This window comes from Megalopta genalis, chromosome 4, assembly GCF_051020955.1.
Source record: "Megalopta genalis isolate 19385.01 chromosome 4, iyMegGena1_principal, whole genome shotgun sequence".
Classification (NCBI taxonomy): Eukaryota; Metazoa; Arthropoda; class Insecta; order Hymenoptera; family Halictidae; genus Megalopta; species Megalopta genalis.
The window spans coordinates 22,803,258-22,826,179 of record NC_135016.1 but is presented as its reverse complement, the minus strand read 5'-3'; the positions used below and the strand labels follow the sequence as shown (position 1 = coordinate 22,826,179).

The 22,922-nt window shown below is 43.5% G+C and overlaps 1 protein-coding gene across 1 annotated transcript in view; it reads left to right on the top strand.

The window, feature by feature from the left end:
- Positions 1–306: 306 nt before the first annotated feature.
- Su(Tpl) (Suppressor of Triplolethal) overlaps positions 307–22,922 on the top strand; it is a 266,427-nt gene continuing 243,811 nt past the window's right edge. The window contains exon 1 of the mRNA XM_033467878.2: positions 307–1,208. Within this exon, the coding sequence (XP_033323769.2) occupies positions 1,077–1,208 (132 nt within the window). The 5' untranslated portion in view covers positions 307–1,076. The remainder of the gene's footprint in view (positions 1,209–22,922) is intronic.

Below are 22,922 nucleotides of genomic sequence, written 5' to 3'. Positions count from 1 at the left end.
TTCGCTAAATCTCAAGTAATATATAAGATATATTTATAATTACACGAAACAATGAGAGAATCGCGCTAACAGTTCATATATATATATATATATACATACATAGATCGAAAATGTAACCGTAGAAACTAGAATTTGCAGGCATTTATATTAGGGGGTATAATATTCTTTGGCGTGCACGTATTATGAATAACACGAGTACGTGCAACGGATTGATAGTTTTATTCTCTAAAAGAAATTGTATTGCAAAAATGTACCTCCAGATGGCAGTAGTAGTACATAAGAAAGCATACGATGCAGGAAAACAACGTCAGTCGATCGTTGACTGCGACCGCAGGGGGACAGTACGGTCGGCAGTCGCACGCTACCTCAACACCTCTCGGGATTGGTCGACTCTTCTCCCGTAAGCCCCGCCTACCAGGTGGTCGTTCGAAAGTGTAGTTGTGTAGTTCCTTACGGCAAAACGTCGGGCGCTGTGCTCTCACCAATCGCGAGAAAAATCTGAAATGAAACGTGTCGGCGCGCTAATATGTGACGGTTGAGAAGAACCGAGGACCAGGAACGTGTGAGAGGGTGGTTTACGCGCGGGTGCTACCACTTTCGGAGCGTGACGAGAAGAACGAACCGCGTAAAGAAGTGACAAAGGTGGAGGAGAGCGTGAATTCAAAAGAAAAGGAAAAATCTACGTCGAAGGAAAACCCGAAGAGACGCGTGTGTGCTAGAGCTATACGGGGCCAGTGCGAGAGAATCCTCTGTTTCGGGGGGGGGTTCTATGTCTCTTTTTCTCTCTTCTCTGTCTCTCTCTACCTTCTTTTTTTCTCTCTTCCCTCTTCTGTATCTCTCTACGTCTTTTTACACGTTTTGTTACACGGGTGGAAGAAATACCGCCGCGACAAGTGTTATCGCGTCGACGTAGCATGAGCCGTTCCGTATTGCATCGTTAAAAAAAGTAAAAAGGTAACGGAAAGGAGGAAAGGAAAAAAAAGTGCTTCGTTTAACCAACAAGGACGTCGTCAGCTGTGTGCGCTTTTACGAGGGGGACGTGTGCGAGAGAGAACCCGCTGCTGAGAGACAGAGAAATGGCGGCGCTGGTGGCAGGTGTCCAGTATGGGTTGTCGTCGCATAGTAATTTTCACGAAAACAAGTCCCTGATCTTCGTGAAGCTCACCGACTCGGCGCAGCGTGCCATCGACGACTTCCTCAAGAATCGGGTAAGTGAATCCTAATGGGACTTCCATACGTTTCGTCTCGGTCACTTTTCCTTATGTATAGGCTAGGATCCCGAGCTTGTGGATCTCCGCGTGCGTATAGGCGTGTACGTACGCGACTCTCTACACGTCGTCGTCACGAAATGGTGAGCGCGCGCACGCGCGCTCCTTCTCGTGTGCGTGTCTCTGCTGCCTCTCTGTGTGCGCGTACATGTGTCGTAATGTCGTGCCAAGGAAAGAGAGACACCCGATCGTCAACTTGCTCGCCATATTTCGCGTGGAATTTCGTTGCTCGCGAACGCATCCGTTCGAATTATCTCGACCGCACGCCGAAAACTATCCGCGAGCCTTATTTATTCGTGACCGATCGTTGAAAAGTGTTACGTCGTCGTTGTCGAGAAACCAGCACGAATAAGATCGTAGATGGAACGCATACGAGGCCACGTTGGCTCGTTAGCAGCTGGTTAGAGTGGCCGCACAGTTTTTCTTCCGTTGCCGCGCGGCACGGCTAACAGAAAAATTGAACGCGTTTCAATCCGAAATGATCGCGAGTGCCCTTTTCGCGAACTTGACTCGCTCGACTGCATCGCTTCGGTGTATCCGTATGGTTTGACAACGACATTACGTAATAAGAGGACTGACAAGGCAGTTAGCTTGTTAGTTCGACTTACGGACCGCTCTGAAATCGAATCGAATCGAAAACGCCTGGCATTTCTCCGTCCCGATACGAATAGCACACATGCGACATCCACCGAATAAATTCCTCTATGAAACGGGAATATTTTCTCCCGTTCGCGTTGCATGGAAATACACGAATCATCCTCTGTTAGCTTTTAGAATCGCATATTTCTGTAGTCGAGTTTCCCAAACTGCCAGCCTCTACTCTTTTCTTTCCGTTATCCTCCGATGTAGTCATTATTTAACCCTTTGCACTCGAGCAGTGACTCTGATGCACCATTAAAATTGTTATATCACGTTCCAAGATAATTGTTATATTATCAAAGTTTAGATTTTAAACATTACCGAAAGCGTAACCGTTCTATGAATCACGAGACTCAATTTCGTACGCGTTAAATTGTGCTTTGTCTTGTAAAATGAAAGTACTATAAGTCAGAAAAATGTTTTTAGATTTACACGCTTTTAAATTTTTAGATTTCGAGTGCAAACGGTTAAAGCTATTTGGCGCAGTTTATCCCTGCAAATCCTTCGAAATCATACGAAATGATTATGTTTCCCCACCATCGGCGCAGTGGCCCGGAAAGCTGTAATTTGTGGCCAAAATTACAGATGTTTTTACATCGACTTGATCCTAATACAAGTCTAACTTCTAACATATAATTTGATTGTTTATCGCAAATTATCGGATGAAAGACAAGGCTACGATTCAATATCAAGTATCTCTTAAACAAATTGTTGTCTTATCACAGAATAATCAATGATAACGTTTATATCTATACGGTGCTACCTGAAAAGAAAATGGAAAAAACCAGTACTTGCAAATAAGTTGTTGTCCCGCATTTAACTACAACAATTTAAATTACTATCATATGTGTTATATTATATGTTATACATGTAGAATTTTGGATGGAAACTATTATAGTCTCGTCGTAAAGTCGTAGTCGAAAAATTGAATTTTGATCACATATTTGCGCTTTTTGGAACACGGTATTGGAACTGGCATGGCTGTAAATGCTGAACGAATTCCGTAGTTAAACTGTTTTAACACCAAACCTACCAAGCAACAATACTAACTGACATGCACTGCTTCACAAAAGTGAGAAGACCGAATTTATTTAGATTTTGTAAAGTTTTTATTATAAAACTTGCTCCAATAACATAACTTATTCAAGCGTTTCCCACGAAAGAGTCTCGGAACTTTGCAGAATTGCCAAATACGTTTGTTTAACACTAAACCAACCAAGCAGTAATACTAACTGGCGTGTACCGCTTCGCAAAAGTGAGAAGACCGAATTTATTTAGATTTTGTAAAGTTTTTATCATAAAACTTGCTCCAATAATATAACTTATTCAAGCGTTTCCCACGGCCACTTTGACCGCGGTAGGTTTAGTGTGAAGAACCATTTCGACTATCGAACGTTCAGTATCCGTCAAGTAAGACACGATTTCCAAACGTAAGTTTGAAAATCGTGTGCACGATTTCTGGATCGGAAACAGATCCGCTGGCATTGCTTGGTAAGTTAGCACGGGCTCGACAGCCGGACCGTGGGCTTTGTCTAGAAAATCGACGCGATCCACGATCGCCGGAATTCTTGCACCACCTGGTTTATCCTAACCTCTCGGACGAGATTCGAAAGTAGTCGTGTCGAAGGGGCGTGCCTTTCGTCAAAATATCGGCGCTAAAACCGACCGCGTAGCGCATGCAACGCTTCGGCGCCGCATGTGTTGTCGTCCAGAGAAACGCGTGCACGAAGCAATATCGCATAAAAACGCGCAAACGAAAAAGCGAACGACACCGAGAGGGAGTGAGAGAGAAACGGAGTACACGAAATCTCTCGGTGAAGGAACAAAAAAGAAAATATGTTGGAAATATCTGCACACGAGTTTCGCATGGGTCACCGCTTATCGTCCGCCTCTCCCCCCCCCCCTCCCCTTCTGCCCGTGTCCGAGAACGTGCTGCTCGCGACATCGGCTCGATTCGTGAAGCTTCAAAAATAACCGACGCCGCTTCGTCCAGTCCAGGAAATTTCACGACCGACCCGTCGTTGTCAAACCAGAACTACGAAATTTCCCTTTCTATACGATGGGCTTTCGAGCGATTCGTCCACTGGTTGAACGGCCTTGTCATCTTGTTATCCAGGGATTGCAAAGTTTCCGAAAAGAACTGCTCCAAACTGTTTATACATCGGTTTCCATTTCTCATGGAAACAGTAATAAAAAACCGACAAGATTTCATAAGGAAAATACCACGTTGCAAAATCATTTCTGCGTTATCGTGAAATGCACTAATTGTAAGCATATGAAATCGAAACACTGTGGGTGAAAAAAAAACTGTCTCGGAGACCCCTCGGACGGTTAAAATGGCTTCGAGTGGCTTCGAGTTAAGGGTTAATAAACTAGACCAGGGCTCGGAACGCAAGATTGGGCTCCGCCTCCTGACTCCCGCCGCGGCGTCTCGCACTCCGCTCGCCGCTTCCATCGGCTGTGAGCCGACAGTCAGGAGGCGGAGCCCAGTGTTGCGTTCCGAGCACTGAACTGGACTATAACTTCGCAAATGAACACATTATTGTAGTCCCTAAATCATTCGTGCCACTGAATTTCATGGTAGCACTAGGAGCATAGAAAATGAAATGCAGGAAAATTGCATTCGAGTTGCGCTAAGATCTTGTCGAGAGGACACGTGACATTTTTTGCGAAGGCCACGATTGTGTCACCGTTTAGCACTATTTACGTTAATATTCATAGCGATCGATTTCACGCGTTTGAATCGGTTAAGAACATCGTTCGGTAGGAGAGAAAGATTATTGTAAAATCGCGTCGGAATCAGTGAAATCCGTTGCTTAGAAACGCCCGGAACTTTCTGAGAATTTTCGGAGATCGTCAAGAATGTGATCGCGATGTTCGCAATTTCCGAGTACGTGCGTACATACGTACATCGCGATCTCTGAAAATACAAATGCAGCGGCGAGAGACGCGTTCGCTTGCGTCGCGCAACTGAGACAGAATTCCTGCAGCGAACGATTCGAGCAAACCGCCGGCTCCGATGATAAAATTACGTAATCCCGGTGACTCGACCGAAAGAAATTGGCATACGTACGTGTCCCTGTTCGGGGGTTGCCGCGAGGATAGAGATAGGAACGGGCCTTTATTGAGATAATCTTTTAATCGGCGCAAACGACACATTATCTAATTTTACAATTAGAATAACCTTCCGTTCATGATTCGTCGCGCAGAGACAACAATGTCGCCTGTCGACCGGGTACAACGTCCATCGCGGGCAGAGTCTCCACTCGCGAGCGATGCACTGACCTACCCGAGGGAACAGCTGTTCGCGGTTAGATCGTTGTCAAAACGTTCTGCTCCGCAGGAGAAACTCAACGTTCGTTTCGCCGAGCAAGGGGGGACCGGCGGTTCGCGAACACGGTCGATTGTATAATGAAATCGACGAGTATGGTAAATTCTCCCTGATTGACGCCAAGTTTGGAGACGAAGGTGGATAATTTTGGAAGAGAAGGCACGATTAATCGAGCCTAGCGGCTCATTTTTATAGTTGTTGACGATCGGTAACTGTAAAAGCGAGCGGCCAGCCTTGAATACTCGCATCTCCTATTCCTAAATTATCCACTTATGTGCGCAAACAAAGTGCTAATTAGGGAGAACGAGGCTGGTGGCTCGTTTTTATAGTTACAGATTGTCGACAATTGTAAAAATGAGCCGCAAAGCTCGATTAATCGTGCCTCCTCTTCTCAAATTGTCTATTTTCGTTTCCTAGCTGAGCGTCGATTAGGACAATTTACTATACAGTAATTTCTCCCTAATTCGCGCTCAGGTTGCGCACGAAAGTGGATAATATGGGAATAGGAGATGCGAGTATTCAAGGTTGGCGGCTCGTTTTTATAGTTACGGATCGTCAACAACTATAAAAATGAGCCGCAGAGCTCGATTAACCCTTTGCACTCGAGTGGTGACTCTGAGGCACCATTAAAATTGTTACATCACGTTCTAAGGTAATTTTTATATTATATAAGTCTAGACGTAAAGAATTGTTGAAAGTCTAACTGTCGTATGAGTCGTGAGACTATAAATTTCATATGCATAAAATGCACTTTGTCATATAAAATGGAAATACCATAAGTCAGAAAAATTAATTTGAACTCGCAGTTAAAATTGCTTCGAGTGCAAAGGGTTAATCGTGCCTCCTCTTCTCAAATTGTCTATTTTCGTTTCCTAGCTGAGCGTCAATTAGGGAGAATTTACTGTACAGTAATGTCTCCCTAATTGACGCTCGGATTGTCCACAGAAATGGACAGTTTTGGAAGAGGTGATACGATTATTCGAGCCTTGCGGTTCATTTTAACGCTATGCCGTCCGCAGATCTTAGATATGATTCTTTTGTTTGACGTCGGCATAATAGCTTGGAAATTTTAGATTACAAAAAAAATCTCGAAGATGGCGGAAATATAAATTCCTAAAATTAAGATAAGTCATCCAAGAATTTTCGTACTTAATTCTTAATTAAATAAGCGCAATGATATAGTTAGTTTGCTGCTTTTTAACACCCAAGAAATATAGTTCAATTGTTATTTCAGTTCTTTAAAATGGCACCAAAGTGGTACAACAGATAGTTTTTGCACGGCACCAGCGTTAATAGTTGCGAATTGTCAACAACTATAAAAACGAGCTGCAAGACTCGAACAATCGTATCTCCTCTTCCCAAATTGTCCATTTCTGTGCGAAATCTGAGCGTCGGTTAGGGAGACATTACTGTATTTCGTTCGGATTCAGCAACAACCGAGCCGTTAATCGAGTCAAGGTTTTGCCTGGTAAGCGCGAACGGCTAAACAACTTCCATTCGCTGCGAGGAATCTTCGAAATTGCGCTCGGAATGCGGCAAAGCGTTTTATTCGTTCCACGCCGGGAAGCAGAGTTGCATTACGCCTCGGCGTCTCGCTCTCGCAATTTAGTCCGCGTTCGGAAGGGTGGGGGTGCGCGAGCCAACCGCGCCAGTTCGCGAAGGTTGCGCGCGAAGATAATGCTCCGATCGATAATCGCTCTTTAATTAACCGATCGATCGGCGGCCGTTCGACGCCGAAGATATTCGGTGGACGACGCGGTGTTACGTCGCGGCACGTGTTATCTAGAGAAACCCAAGTCGGGTTTTTTTTACGCTCGCGAATGCGTCAGGGGAATCCTCGACCCGCAAATTCGTTCTCGGAAAACGAAACCGCGATCGTCGGCGTTCGCGGGAAATCTGGCTCGTGGGCGGCGATCATGGGCAATTCATTGTTCGAGTTAATTGCGTGGGCGAGATGGATCAATTGTTCCGACGAAAGCTGGGGATGCACGGTTCGGACGAACAAGTACGTCGGTCGAGAGAATTCTGCTAACTCGGATGCAGATGTCGTCGATACTTTGGGAACGCGGTTTTGTTGTGACACGGTGCGAACATTCCGACGGTCGTTTTTAGAACGCGGTAATTCTAATAACACGACTTTTTTATTCCCCTGGCACAACTCGTGTCGGCGACAGAGAAATGTTTCCGTCGCGTCACGGTATCTATTTGTTGTGTTGTAAGCAGGTCGTTCGCCTTGCAGATATAGTAATGTGTAGCTCGGCCTTTTCCTTACTGGAAACTAATTCGGTAGACGGGTCGCTTGTTCACAGTAAACATACGGAAAAACTGTTAATGTAAACCGCTATCTGCGGATCACAGATCGCACGTTTAACCCTCAGGGGACCAAAAGTATTTCCAGTTTACACACTGCCAAGTCCAGACTGTTTTTCAGACGAAGAGAAATTTTTTACTGAAAATTTTTCTATCAAATATAGAGAAGAGATGTTCATTTTTTCAAATAAAACTTCCTTGATATATTTTCATCGTTTGCCTATTCTTCCAATGTTTCCTGCTAGATTTCACGGTTTTATCGATTTCTGCCGCGTGTATGGTGGCATTGGACCGTTAAGGGTTAATATGATTCGCCAATTCGCCAATATTTAGGCATTCGTGTAAACGTGTAAGCGTGCGATTGTAAAAATCGAAAACGTTCTAATCGTCGCAGCTACGATGAAAATGGTACAAAAGTCGTTAATAATCCACCGTCTTCGCTCTTTCGGTACGGTATAATAAATAGAAAATATTTTGCCAGTTCTGCGTCAAACTGAAACAGCATCGAAACTCTACTGTGCTCGAGCATCGTCGGTCGCGAGAGAAAGGACGACATAATGGAAGTGATCGAGGTTATATCGAGGTAGTAAAAGCGGGCATAGAATTTGTCTCGGTAATATAGGTCCTCCACTCCGGGGTAGGGGCAGGCAAGGACCCTTATAATACCTTCGAAACATTGTAATCTGGGCATGTCGGCCGAGCGGACCGAGTCAGTATACATAACTCAAGTGACTAAGTCATTGTACGCACATATCCTCGGTAATCCCGGGAAGGCGATCGCAATGTACGTATAATTCGCTTCTAGCTACTAAACGGCCTTGAAAATTAGGATGCATCTTCTTTCAATTGAAGACGTTTCAACCGATCCCTATGAAACTTTCTCACAAAAACGTTGTAATTTACCGTAGGAAATAATTATGTAATTATATAATAAATCGAAGTAAATGATTACATAATAAATAATTTACCGTTGAACTCTTTTGTATTCTGGAAATCCAGGCAATCCTGGTAATCAGTTATTTCGAATATAGTGCGATAAAACTGAATTTCGAAACGAAGATTGTGGCGCTCGCTTCGCGCAGAAGTGTGCGAAGAATATTGGATCCTGAAGGAATTACTATATTAATTGCCAAAAGAAGGATAGAAATGGGTACTCGGTCGTGCAAAGAAGGTTTGAAGACACTGGTATACCCAATCTTTCGAAGAGCCGATAATTCGATGACGCCGCATTTAGCGACTAGGCCAGGCGAGGCAGACTTCGAGCTTGCCAAGCAGGAAAAGTTTTAAGTATCCGACGTTTACGACGAATTCGTCGCAGCCAGATAAGACAGAGACGTACCTGTCTGTCGTACTCGTTCGCATGCAGACGTCCATGACGATGGAGTCTTGAGATTCAAGGTCGACATCGTCGTTAACACACGGCCCCTGGCCTGAATTACTTGATGGACGCGAAACCGCGCCGCCACGGCATCGCCCTCTCTCTCTCTCTCTCTCTCTCTCTCTCTCTCTCTCTCTCTCTCTCCCATTTTTTGCACCGTCCCAGCCCATTGCGTATTTTCCCCGTTTGCATTCGATACAATGCCTTCGGCGCATAGGCGCGCGACATTGCGCTCGCATTGTGCAACACTGCACCGGGGACAAGGAGATTCGAATGCGCTCGCACGTACGCGGGACGCGACCGTTTCGACGCCGATCCGCGGACGAATCTCTCCCCCTTGTTCGAGTTAGCACCTACTAGCCCCCGAATGGTCTACCACTTTGCCGGCGAAACTGTCTTTCAATGATTTAGGGGTCTTCGGACTTTGCTGCAGTAGTTGAGGCTGAAAGGCGGTCGGTGCTCTTTCCACGTTTGCACGGTTAGAATTTGAAAGAAGGTTCGGCGACTTTCCACTTTATTATTTCCACGACTATTAGAATTTGAGAGGAGGTTCGAGGTCGTCGAACTAGTTTTCAGACTCGGAAGAAGTTTTGGGACTCGCGGATTTCTCTACAATTATTAGAACCTGGTAGGAAGATCGAACCGTTCGGATCTTTTCTAGGATCGTTAGAACTTGAATGAAAATTGCAGTGTTCAGACTTTTGAACAACTGTTAGGATTTCAAAGATGTGTGGTTAGGGCTCTTCAGACTATTCTACGGTAATTGAGACTTGGGTTTGGAGTAATAAAATAGTAATTATAATTTCGAGAGGTTTAGGGTTTTTCAGGCTGTTCTGTAAACTTATGGTTTTATGTCGAATCACCCACAGTCATTTATTTGATCGACAATGTTTACATCGACGCTAATTTAACTAGTTTACCCTGCCAATGATAGTCATTTAGTACGATTAGAACAACTGTTAGGATTTCAAAGATGATTAGGGCTCTTCAGACTCCTCTACAATAATTGAAAGTTAGGTTTGCAGTAATAAAATAATAATTATAATTTCGAGAGGTTTAGGGTTTTTCAGGCTGTTCTGTAAACTTATGGGTTTATGTCGAATCACCCACAGTCATTTATTTGATCGACAATGTTTACATCGACGCTAATTTAACTAGTTTAACCTGATAGTCATGATGATAGTCATTTAGTACGATTAGCAGGTAAACACATGAATTAAAACGGCTGTGAAACGAGTGTCGACAAAAACATTGTCGATTAATTAATACTGTCGGCGAGATCAATGTCGCTCAAACGGTGCAGGTTGAGAAATAGTCGATGAAGCGATCGTCGGTGTTTTGATACGAACCCATAAACATAGGGTCTTCGGAACTTTTTTTGCAATAACTAGAGTCTACAAGGAACAGCCTACATTTATATCGTGTCTACATTCATCCCAGCGCTTAACAATTGATTACAATGGAATAGAATTTCATGTTGACCTACACGAAAGGAATAACATTCATATTTAACAAGGTGTGTTCCGAGACTTTCGTTATGAAACTGGCTCGTTATTATACAGGTAGGGGTCGGCGCACAATAGTTGCTCCACAGAGCAATTCATTGTAACCATACATGGTTTCCCGTTCAATCCTTCTGCATATATTTTCTTTGACATCTTTTCTTAAATCTAGTTCCTCGGGATCAATGCTGAGTCCGATATGAATAGCTAACGATTAGTAGAAGGGAGAAACCTCTTGCATCGACTACTTGCCCTTCTACTAACCTTTCCAGTTAACGTACAGTAATAACGGAATTAATTGTTGTCAATATGCAGGTTTCCTTCTACTTTACAAACTTACCCATAAGTACGCAATAAGTATGCAAATACAATCCATAAGTATGCAAAAATATTCGACTTTGGATGGAACGTTCACTGTGTCAAAATGAACCTGATCATTGTACGATCTACAATTAGAAACGATAATTCTACACGAAAACGTACATGCACGTCGGAGGTAATTTTTATTTGAGAAATGAAGCAAGGAGAGCTGCTCAAATTAACTCCCTGCACTCGGAATAATTAACGCTTCAAAGAAAACACGAAACGATAGAACGTAATAATTGGACTTCGAATAAAATCATTCGATAAAAGATTGTATCAAAAATGTTTAGTAAACGGAGAAAACCCTTTTGTTGCAAATAATTTAAGAAGATTTACCAGCAATGGTAAGGAAGAAAAGAAGAAATGGAAAGTTAATAGTGATAATATCGATAATGAATATAAATTGAATGTTAATGAAACGGAGAAAAATCAATGATTCATAATAACAAAATAAGAATATTATTGGTAGAGACTTAGCAAAACTCGTTAATCGTTAAAGTGCCATAATTATCGACGCTTCGTTACGGTCCCTGGGGCGGATCATTCGACAGCAAGGATATAATTGAAGAAAACTGTTATCAAACCGCGTGCGAAGAATGAAAATGATTATAAGCGAGTTCACGGTCGCCGAACATCTTGGTCGGTTGAGACTGAAACATCTGAGACTGTTCTCCCAAGGATGGTGAGAAGGAACACGGGTTAAGTAACGTGCGCGTTCCTTTAAAAAGCATCGAGAGATTCACACACACGCACAGGCCTTCCGGGGCCTCGACTCTCCCAGAGGCCAGTTCGGCCCCGGGTACGTGGCATAGCCATCATAACCCCGTAAGAAAAGAGGCGTGGGGCCCCCTTCGAGTAGCACAGCTGTTCCTCGAAACTTGAATAACGATCCGGGGGAACGGGCCGTGGCCGGCGACGGTTGAAAATTTTACAAACCGAGAATACGCATTGCCTCGAAGTTAAGCTCGTGCCGGAATGATCTAGCCGTCTCGACGGCGAGCTATCGGAGGTGGCAATTTCGTCGACTTAACCGGTACGGCGAACTGCACCGTTAGGAAACCGTGCCTTTAGGCTCCGGCTTAGGCAGTCGAAGAAAGTGGCTTATAAACGTCAAATATTTGCTCGGCTAAGGGAAGAGTGTACAGGCAGCTCTGTAACTAATGCTGCGGAGTTCTATGCACCCAAATACGAGCGCCTTTCTATTTCTGGTCATCGCGAATCTCGCGCCTCGAACGAGCCTACGTTGCTCGCTATTATTCGAGACGTGTTCGCCATTATTTTTTGGACGACCTGCTGCGAACTAGTCGTTTCAGTAAGCCGAATACATACTCGGTTTAGGAACAAGCGTTCCGTTATCCCGTTCGTAAAAGCTGGCACGCTGTTTTAGGCAGAATGCGAGCTCGAAAGCGATTAAAAAACAGCGAAAATTGCCGGAAGCGTATGCAACGAGATCGAACGAACAGAAAGCGTAAGATCTAACGCGCAGACTTCCGTTTCTATAAATTAGTTTTACGAATCGAGGAAGGCGATGCTCGCCGACAGCCCGAGTTCGGTGCAATTTACCTGGTATCATAAAGGAAACGCCCGTTGCCTTTTACGGGTCGAATAACAATCGATACGATCATGGCTGATAAGAGTGTCCGCCGTCTCTTCAAACATATGGCTCGTAAAACATGTTGCAGCCACACGTGGGGCGCCCGTGGCATCATTATTCACGGAAAAGGTACAACCTGAACACTCGTTAAACGATAATACCGTTTCGCCGGCAGATCCTTGATTCGCTTTGTTCACCGTCTATCAACCTGCGCCTTGATTCCTCCTCGGCTTCTTATTGGCGTCGGGAGATACAGGCCCGAGCCGGTAACAACGTTCCTGTATTTTTAACGAGCGGAACATTTAGAAAGCGTCGGTTTCGTCCATTACGGGCCTCCATTCACGATCAAAGGCGTGTACACCTTCCCGGACAAGGTTTCAGCATCTCAATTTCTCGCTATTTTTGAGCCGCAATTATTCGAACTCTAATTTTGAGTGGCTGCTTTTTCGCATTCGCGCGACCTTCGCCGGCGTGCTCGAAATAGAAATCGGTCTTTCCTTGAAACGAGTTTCTCCTCTCCCGGAGATTTTACGTTGTTTCGTTAGCCCTCGCGCACGGAAATTGGGCCCATTTTTGACACAAAATGGAACTACAAACTGTTTTATTATTATTATTATTATTATTTATTAATTAAACGGGGTAAATACTCTTTAGATTACGGAATTTAATACACGCAATGTGATTTAGTTGGAAAGCAAGTAGTATAAATTGTTATTTTTGTTATTGTTTTATTTTGCTATAAAACCATAATTTTGGAAGTCTAAAACGTGATTAAATTACACCGCAAATATACGACACTGGGTCAATTTTATGCAAATTTACTTATTCGCAGCGCTATGCAAATTTCGCAGTAGTTAAACCATTTTTAATTTTCCGTGTCCTGCTCATGTTCTTTACAGTTTGCCTTTTTTTTTTTAGTAAATTCTTAGGTTTATCGTCGTCTTTTTAAATGTCAAATTTTATTTGAACTTTCGACAGTCTGTTGCGTTCGTTTGCAGTGTTGTTAATAATGTTTCTGGCAGAATCGATCCGAGATGTTTTTGGTAGCAATTTGATCAGCCCAGCTCGCAATTCTTCGACTTCTCTGTACCCCGGCGATCCATTCTCGTGTGTCCCTCTGTTTGACGAGCCATTATCAGGCCGATTAGATAATGAGATCCAGGAGCGTCGTATGTATGTATATAAAGCGTGAAACCTAATGATCCCGGGCGTAAAACGCGTTCCGGAAATGTAATTACGACCGTCGGTGTCGCTCGAACGCGCGGACTCGCATTTCTTTGTAATCGCGGTACAACGCTGGTTCTCTCGTTACACGTCCTGTGCTCGGGTTCGGGCGACATGTAACGAGGGGTGTTAACGCGTTTAAAGCGTACCTGTTCAAACCTGTCTGTTATTTACAGATTAACAGAACCTTAAATCGACTGCGCGACTGTCTCCGTTTCATCGAGCTCGCCGTCAATCAATTTTGGTATTCGTTCATGTGAAACGGTTCATAATAATATAATAATCGTTTTATATTATAGAATAAGCGAGAAGATAAGATTCAATATAGGAAATATAATTAACAATTTTAAAATTGTAATAAAGATATAATTGTAAAATTATCAGGCACACCAGTAGTATCTTTGCGAAACAAAACATAAGAAAAAAATATTTAAAAAAGTTTTATGTACTTCCTTGCGAATATTTGAAGAACGATAATTCTCAGAGAATGAAAATTTAAACGATTTGAATCAGAGAATATCTTTGTGTTATTTCGTAGAGAACGAGACGATGGAAATATGTATACTTTTTGGTGCTGCTGCTTATAATTGGGCAATTTTTTATATTCGTCCATTTTAATCGATTTTGAATACCTTTGTAAAATTTTCAACAAATTCAGCTGATTCTTCTTAAAAATAATACACGACGATTCGAGACATTTTCAAGTGAAACGCGACAAATAATGCGACAAACAGCGGTTAATCATGTTTTCCAAGGATTACCCGTGCTCGTTACAAATCGTCGAGTCGAAACGCACGGAGTTTATCCACGGCGCCGTATATTATGTCCGGTGAAAGTGGCCAGCGAAATGCGGGAGAGGGAGCGCAAATTTTGGTAGGGTGAACCGCTGACGGGTTCGAAATGGCCGTGGAAGAGCAGATGCTCCATCTTCGTACCTTCATCGAAATGCATAAATCGCATCCAATGACCTGGTCAGAAGTTTCTTTCTCCTCGTTCTTCTTCCTCGTCGACATCGATTTCCGCCGATCGAGTCCGATCGATGTTCCTTTTGTTCCCGGACATTAATCGGCCATGATCCGCTTTGATCAGTCGTGTGGTAATGTTCGACCTTCTCGCGGAAAGCTTTCACGCGACCTATCGAGCGTTATGAATTCGAAAAAAGAAACGTGCGCCCGTCGGTCACGCGTCTCGATGCGAGCGAACTAAATTTATGTGCACACAAAATGAAAGAACGCGCGGAAAATAGAGGTTGTGTCACGTGGTTACGTAATTAAATGAAATTTATGTATGGAAATCCGTCGATTCCGCGACAAAGGAACAAGAAACTCCGCGAGAGAATACCAGAATTTACATTGATGTAAAATTTCCGTAATCTTTAGAAAAGGTTCGGCGAAGAATTATAATTTGTTTAAATTGTAGTGCATCCATCGCTGTGCCTCCTCCTATTTTTTATACCGATTCTTCGAATAGGATTCTCAACTTGGCTACCATATGCTGGTATCAGAAGCTAGGACGCTTTTTCATATTCATTTTGATTATTACACTATTATTATTATGATTACTATTATGTGCCTCCTCCTATTTTTTATACCGATTCTTCGAATAGGATTCTCAACTTGGCTACCATATGCTGGTATCAGAAGCTAGGACGCTTTTTCATATTCATTTTGATTATTACACTATTATTATTATGATTACTATTATGTGCCTCCTCCTATTTTTTATACCGATTCTTCGAATAGGATTCTCAACTTGGCTACCATATGCTGGTATCAGAAGCTAGGACGCTTTTTCATATTCATTTTAATTATTACACTATTATTGTTATGATTACTGTTATGTCGAATTTTCGTAGAAAAATTGAAATGCTCATATATGCTAAATAAATCGAATCAAGTAATTAGTCCCGTGTCTCTGCCGTAATACCAATTTACAAGTAGTTACGGTTAAATCGATTAACATTTTGCGTTCCGTTACATCGTGCTACTGCACGTTTGACCGAATAGTACATTACACAATAGAGTGAAAAGCTGATTCGTGTGCCCAAGGTAAAAAGAAAAACGTTGGTTACGAAATATACAAATTACGGAGGTTAACAGATGCCCACGGAGAACGATCTACGTACATTCGAGCTGTTTTACGAGCTTTTTAGTTCTTGTAAAGAAGCAGCCGATGCGAAAGAAACTTCGAATTTCACTCGCCGGCACGTGTAATTTACGAATAGCTTCCGATGCTGTTATAATAAATCCGATGCGCTATTAAATAGAGGCAGAGCGCGGTGTTTCTCGTATAGAAGAGGCGCTTAGGTAACTCTTTTTAATGAGCCTATTCTATACCGCTTCTAACCAACGGAATTCTGCGTGATATTTAATTATTCCCCGGAAACGTGGAAGAAAGTGCGCAGGATTGCGCGCGGGCAGACATCGTACAGGTTTTCACGCAGCAAAAATCGCTGTTATTCTATCGTTAATAGAAAGCGAACTTCCATGTGGTTTTGTGGTCGGAGTTATAATATCGTTGGAAAAGGAATCTCGGTGCGACAAGCGAAAAAAGGAACGCTGTTAGAGCTCGATTTCTGTATGTAAACGAGCGGAGCGGATCCAGCGAAATCCGTGTTAAAGATTGTCGCGTTTATTAGAAAACGATTTTGCAAGAGACACGGTACGAGCAAGCGAATCGATGCTTCCGCTGCAGTTTTGGCAACGAGACCGGCTCGGTCTCGCCGCGTTCGGAGAAACGATTTTTTTCGGCACAGCAACGCGCCGCCGCGTTTTCACCGGCAATGAATTTCGACGAGAGCGGAGAAATCGGGGGTTCGATGCCACGAGAGCGAAATTCACACGGCGCACAGTGCAGCCGAATCGAGGAGTATCGCGTAGAAATCGCAAGTTACTCTCGCAATTGTCTCCATTTCGTAATTCCCATTTTGATAAAAATGAATAAACTGAATTACGTCTCTCTGTCGTAGTTCGTTTTCGCGTTCGACTCGACTCGAATAGTTTTTAAAGGAAAATTATTTTCTTCAGACTCGAGAGAACTCGAGCGAAACGGAGCACCTCTCCACGGAAGACAACATTGCATATCTTCCTGTCATTCCTTTTGTTCGTGGAATGTGCACCGTTTCGACGGGAAACTTGCTCACGGAATTGTTGGTTTTTAGCGTTTACTCGGAGACGCGTAAATGCCGCGACGAAACAGCGCGAGCGAATTCCGTGCGGAATTCGCGAAAGGATTCGATAATCGAAACGAAAGCTGCGAACTTCCGAGCTCGTCGGATAAGTATATAGATATGGTAACAGATTTCACCGACGGGAATTCGATAGAGACGTTCGGAAAATATGGAATAAGTTGGCGGAAGGTTTCCGGATACTTCCGTTTCGTTTCGTTTCGTTTCGTTTCGTCTCGTCTCTCGTTTCAGCGACCCGACTTTTATTCCGTTCGCAAGCCATGCGCGAAAAACAGGGGGCGTCAATTTCTATCGGAGCTGGTCGCGGTTCAATGCATTTTCCTTGTTTCCCGTCGCGACGTTTCTGAACCAGTTCGAAAAAAATTACTGCGAGGCGCGCGCGCGCGTTACACGTTTTTTTACTCGGTTTCTGCAACGGTTCGCTATCAAAAGTGGCACGGCGCAAGAACACGAAATAAATTTTCATGAACCTCTTGTTCGTTTGCGATAATTGAGCCATTATCTTTCTGTGCAACGAGCTTTCGAACTGTTTCTTCGTCGACTGCATTATTACATCGCTGTAAACAGCGTGGTCTTACGGTTCGTATAAAAAGAATTTTAATAACGTTGCCTCGTTGAATCATGTATGAAAATACAATTCGAACCGATGCGCCATCTTGCGAGTTGGTTGAATCGTCTACAGTAAGTTGAGAAAGTCTTTGAGCATAATTCACGATCAAAAAGTATTGTAAAAGCGATCAAAAGTATTGTCTCCCCAATTGACGCTTAAATTGTACAAAAAAACGGACAATTTGGGAAAAGGAGATACGATTATTCGAGCCTCGCGCTTCGTTTTTATAGTTCTTGAGAATCGGTAATTATAAAAACGAGACGCAAGACTCAAATTAATCGTATCTCCTCTTTCCAAATTGTCCATTTTTGTGGACAGTCTGAGCGTCACTTAGAGAGACATTACTCTATATCGTACATTAAGTTTTGAAGTGTGTTATAATTAATTTTCGAATCTTCGACAAATTCGACCATAAAAATAATTTTATATTTTAACAGATGTTTCAATTGCTAACTTGTTTCTTTTATGAAAAGAAAGATGCGTCTTCATCGTCGCATTCGCTAAATCAGGCAAAAACATGAACGATAATGCAATTTTGGAGGCATTGTACAACATAATTAACTTCGTATAATATAATTAGACTTTTATGCGGACCTTTATTCGAGATAACAATGTTCTGCATCAATTGCAAGAAATAGTACGCACTAACATTCTTAGATCCTTTTAATCTTCCTACTATTTTGAACTTCGCTCAATTTTGCGATAAATCTACAAAATCCACAATCCGATTGTAACAAATTATCTGGAATAGAACAGTTTGAGGAAAGTGGCGACCGCAAGCTTGACGAAATTAATTCAAGTCGGCATTAATAGCAGATAAAATCGGTTACCACGGGTAAGAAGTATCGCAGAATGAAGTCAGCATTTCGCTCGATTACCGTTTTATCGAAGCCGGGCAACGTTGCGTCGTCCGCGCGCGGGCATCGTCGAATAAATTCAGACGAAGGGATTAAATTATCCTCGGAATGCGTCTATTTACACGCGAGACACGGTACCATTGTATCAGTCGCAGCTCCCGAGACTATAAATTCCCGGTAGCTGCCGCGTAAAAGCGTCGTGAAAAAGGTGCAAGCGCCGCGCGGCGAAGAATGCAGCCGCGGGGAACTTCTTCCCGTGGAAAAGGTACGCGCCGCTTTTATTATCGCCGGACGATTTTCTTAAGAAGCTTTTTCTTATTACCTCCGTCGCGAACGGTATGTTTTTCACATGAGTGTTGACCGAAAACGTAACGTCTCGCTCTTTTTACTCGGGGTAAATAGACTTTCGTCGAAACGGGGCGATCGTAACGTTCGAATCTCGCGATGTTAAATTGTTCTTGCAAACGTTAAAGATATTAACGTTATTGGCGAATATCGCCTTTCAATTTTATCCATCCAGCTTCTTTACGAGGCAACACATTTTTTACAATCTGTGATCTGAAGAAATTCTCGCAGAAAAGTTGCAATAATTTCGGTAACTGTACCGGAAAGAATCGGAAACCTACCATTTTCAGAAAAACAACATTCCGCGTTAGTTGCACGTTCGCATTTATCCGAGACACTAAATATCGATAACATTTTTCGACGTTAGAATGCGCATTAACAATCGTCTTTCGAAACGGGGCGATCGTAACTTTCGCGATTCTCGCGATGTTAAATTGTTCTTGCAAATATTAAAAAGTTATTGGTGAATATCGCTTTTCAATTTTATCCATCCAGCTTCTTTACGAGGCAACACATTGTTTGCAATCTGTGCTTCAATAATCAAGTGTATCGAGAAATTCCTCGCAGGAAAGTTGCAATAATTTTGGTAACTGTACCGGAAAGAATCGGAAACCAATCATTTTCAGAAAATGAATTGCACGTTCGCACTTATTCGAGACACTAAATATCGATAACATTTCTCGACGTTAGAATGCGCATTAACAATCGTCTCTCTTAGGCATTCCCTCGCTCTCGGTCGGCTTGAATTATTTATCTCGTCGAATCGGAGAATCCTAACTGCACATCGGAACGCATATTTTTCGATTTTCGTGAACGCGAAACGTTCGTTCGGAGTTAATATTCGGCGCTTGTAAGATCGACGTGTTCAGAAACGAACAACGCGGCCGTGCGAGCCGCTCGAAAACGTGAGTTTAATTAGGCCCTGATTAAACAGACCCGGGGCGGTTAAAAATATGTCGCGCGAGTCGCGCTCGTCGAGAGCCGTCTCCGACCGATCCCCACGAATTTCCAAGCGAGAGTGGATCAAGTATAGAACCAATTAAGGGCACACCAGGCCGCGTAACAAGGTCTTCAATCAACGAAACCCGTTTCCGGTCGAATCGTTATTTCCGATTCGGTTCGGTTCGTCGGGCTTTCATTTTCCGCCTTTCGTCGGTTTTCTTCTTGACGTCGCGTCGGTCCGATTCCCGCGATTCCAGGCCAATGATTATTCCACACGCTCAGGTGGATCGGTCAGGCATCGTCGACACGTACGAGGGGGTCAGTCGATAAGTAAGCTGTGCCCCCCCTCCCCCCTCTTCTCTCGCGTTTCTTTCGAAATAGATACATCGTTACTATCCGGTAGCTGTGTAGAAGGAGCCAGCGGCATGTCTAAGCGTGTTGCGAGTTTCAACTCGATTGCATCAGCGGATCGGTTATTACAGCCTCGCAAACATAGAGCGTTGTTGAACAAACGCGAATTTCGTTTTGTTAGCCGATTTTCGTTGACGAGCGGCGCATAAAGGACGAAATTGTCGCAAAACGATCATCGAACGATGTAAACGGTTGGCTGTTGCAACCGCCTCGGAATGTGTGCAAGTTACTGCAATCGTTAGACAGCGGATTTATTATGGAAAATAAGAATTGGATAAAACATTGATTTCTTTTCTTAATCGTTTAAATGAGCTGAAATGAACGCATCAGCATTTTTAAATTCTTATAATGATAAAATTATACAATAATTGTAATATAGCGTAATTATATATATATATATATATATAATTACGCTATATTACAATAGAATAGAATATAAAAAGTATATATATACTTTTCTATACCAAAAAGTATACATATATATACTTTTTATATTCTATTCTATTGTAATATAGCTTAATTATATATATGTAAGCTATATTATTATTAATTAAGCTATATTCTATTGTATATATTCTATTGTAATATAGCTTAATTATATATATATATATATATATGTAAGCTATATTATTATTAATTAAGCTATATTACAATTATTGTATAATTTTATCATTATAAGAATTTAAAAATGCTGCTGCGTTCATTTCAGCTGAAAAAGTATATATATACTTTTCTACACTAAAAAGTATACGTATATAAACTTTTTCTATTCTATTCTATTATCGTATATTCCTTCGACCGTCATCTTTCGTTCCCACCTCCGGTGTCCGCGAAAACGGGGCGCGTGCTCGCACGAAATTCGAGATCGTCGGCGCGTCGGCGGCGACCATGCGCTTCCTTCCGCCCTATTATCTCCGTTCTCGCCTGCTTTTCACCGGTCGCCTCCATCTGGCGAGGTTTGATGGGATCGTAACGCGATTGAAACTCCATCGAGGAAGCGTCCTTGCAGCTGCGCCGAACAGGGAACGCGCCGCGAGATTACCGAGTCCTCGAGGCCACGGGACGCGAATTTCCGTGTAATGGAAACCGATATAATGGCTTCCGGGAGCGGTTTAACGTGGACGGCGGCCGCGATTGTTGAGATTCGCTCGTGTACAACAAACAAGGAATGTTCGCGAACCGGTCGGAGGACCCTGATTTTCGCGCGAAACACATTCAGGCCACAGCGGAACGGCCGCAAATAATAAATAACGCGCGTGGATTTTGCTAGCGCGAGGTTCTCCCAATGTTCCATAGATAAACTCATCGATTGTTAGCATATATGGAAATCGGCGATGTTCCCGGCTGTATCTTATCCGCGCGAACGTTCGACGTATATTAGCGTACCCTGTTAATTCCGAATTATAGTTTATTATTAGCGCACAATCAGTCGTAAAATTGCCCGATAACCGGTGATACATTTGCTCGTCGAGAATAGACCGCGCTTCGAGTACGCGCAATTTGGCCGAATAGCGTAAATATATCGATGTAAATGCCGCGCGCCGTTCAAACGGAAGTGGATCGTCATAAATTTTAATATCCTTGCTTACGATGTTGCGCAAATCATAATGGCCTACTGCGAACGTGTAAATCGATTCGTTGTTGTTCAAGAAAATATCGAGATATCGTTTCCGTGCGAACGATTGCCGTGCGCCGTGATTCGAGAATATCATGTTTAATGTAGGACAAAGTTGCGGAGAAGCTGGAACGATGAAAGTTGGATACACACGGCGGTATAATGGCAACGAGCAGGGAAAGAAACGGGGCGCGGTAACTACAGGGTGTCCCAAAAATGTCTCGTAATCCGGAAATGGCGAGTTCCTCGGATCATTTGAAGCAACTTTTTCCTTTACGAAAATGTTCTCCGAGGCACCGTTAACGAGTTATTAACAAAAAAACAGTGACCAATGAAAGGCGAGCTCAGCTGGCGCTAGGCGGCCAAGCCAACGGCGCCAGCGGTCGGGAGCGGTCGAATCCCAGTTCCGCTGTTTGGCTCGGTCGCCTCGCGCCAGCCGAGCTCGCCTCTCATTGGCCGCTGTTTTTCGTCAATAACTCGTTAACGGTGCCTCGGAGAAAATTTTCGTAAAGGAAAAAGTTGCTTCAAATGACCCGAGGAACCCGCCACATTCGGATTGCGAGACATGTTTGGGACACCCTGTATAGGAGAGAGGGAGAGATCTCCGGACAAAATTGATAGTCCGGTCAATTAGGACAATCTGTCCGGCAAACCAGAGATTTAGGCTCGTCGAACCATATGGTCGGCTCGATTCCCTTCCGGGTTACACGCGCGCGGAGGAAGCCGCGGCGGCGGCGGCGGCGGTCGAGAACGGGATAGAACGGATAATTTGCTAAGGATACGGCAGGCAGCTATGCCAATAAGCGAAAGTGCCGAGGGGATATGGGGGGAGGCAGGAACGGAAATCGGGCGAATCGATTGTAGGAAGCGTGTGGAGGACGGCCGATCGAAAGCCGCGATCCGCGGGAGAGTTATGCCGGTTGGATGTCTCTCGATCGGCTGGAAAAAAAAGTCGGGTGAAGGGAGAATGTCATTAATACCGCGATAGGCCGCGTCGTTCGTGCGCGTCTCGCGCAGTTCATTCGGCGAGCAAATGCTTTCTCCGGGGAAGGCCTGCGAGAACGTCCTTTCTCTCTAAGGACGTCGGCCGCTGGGAGGAGAGACCGTCTCAAGGCCGTTCGCGCAGGAACACTCTAGATCGTCGATCGAACTCGCAGAATCGACGATAACGAATATCAACGATGAATCGAGAAAACTGTTGTTCCGTAACGTTTCATAGAGATTAGCAGTAATTTGCCGCCTTTGCGTTTCCGCGGAGCAAAAAGGTTTACCGCGCAGGCTCGCGAACAAATTCGGTCTTGCTGTTCAACTTGTACTCGATGTTAACGAAGTATGTAATATTTTAT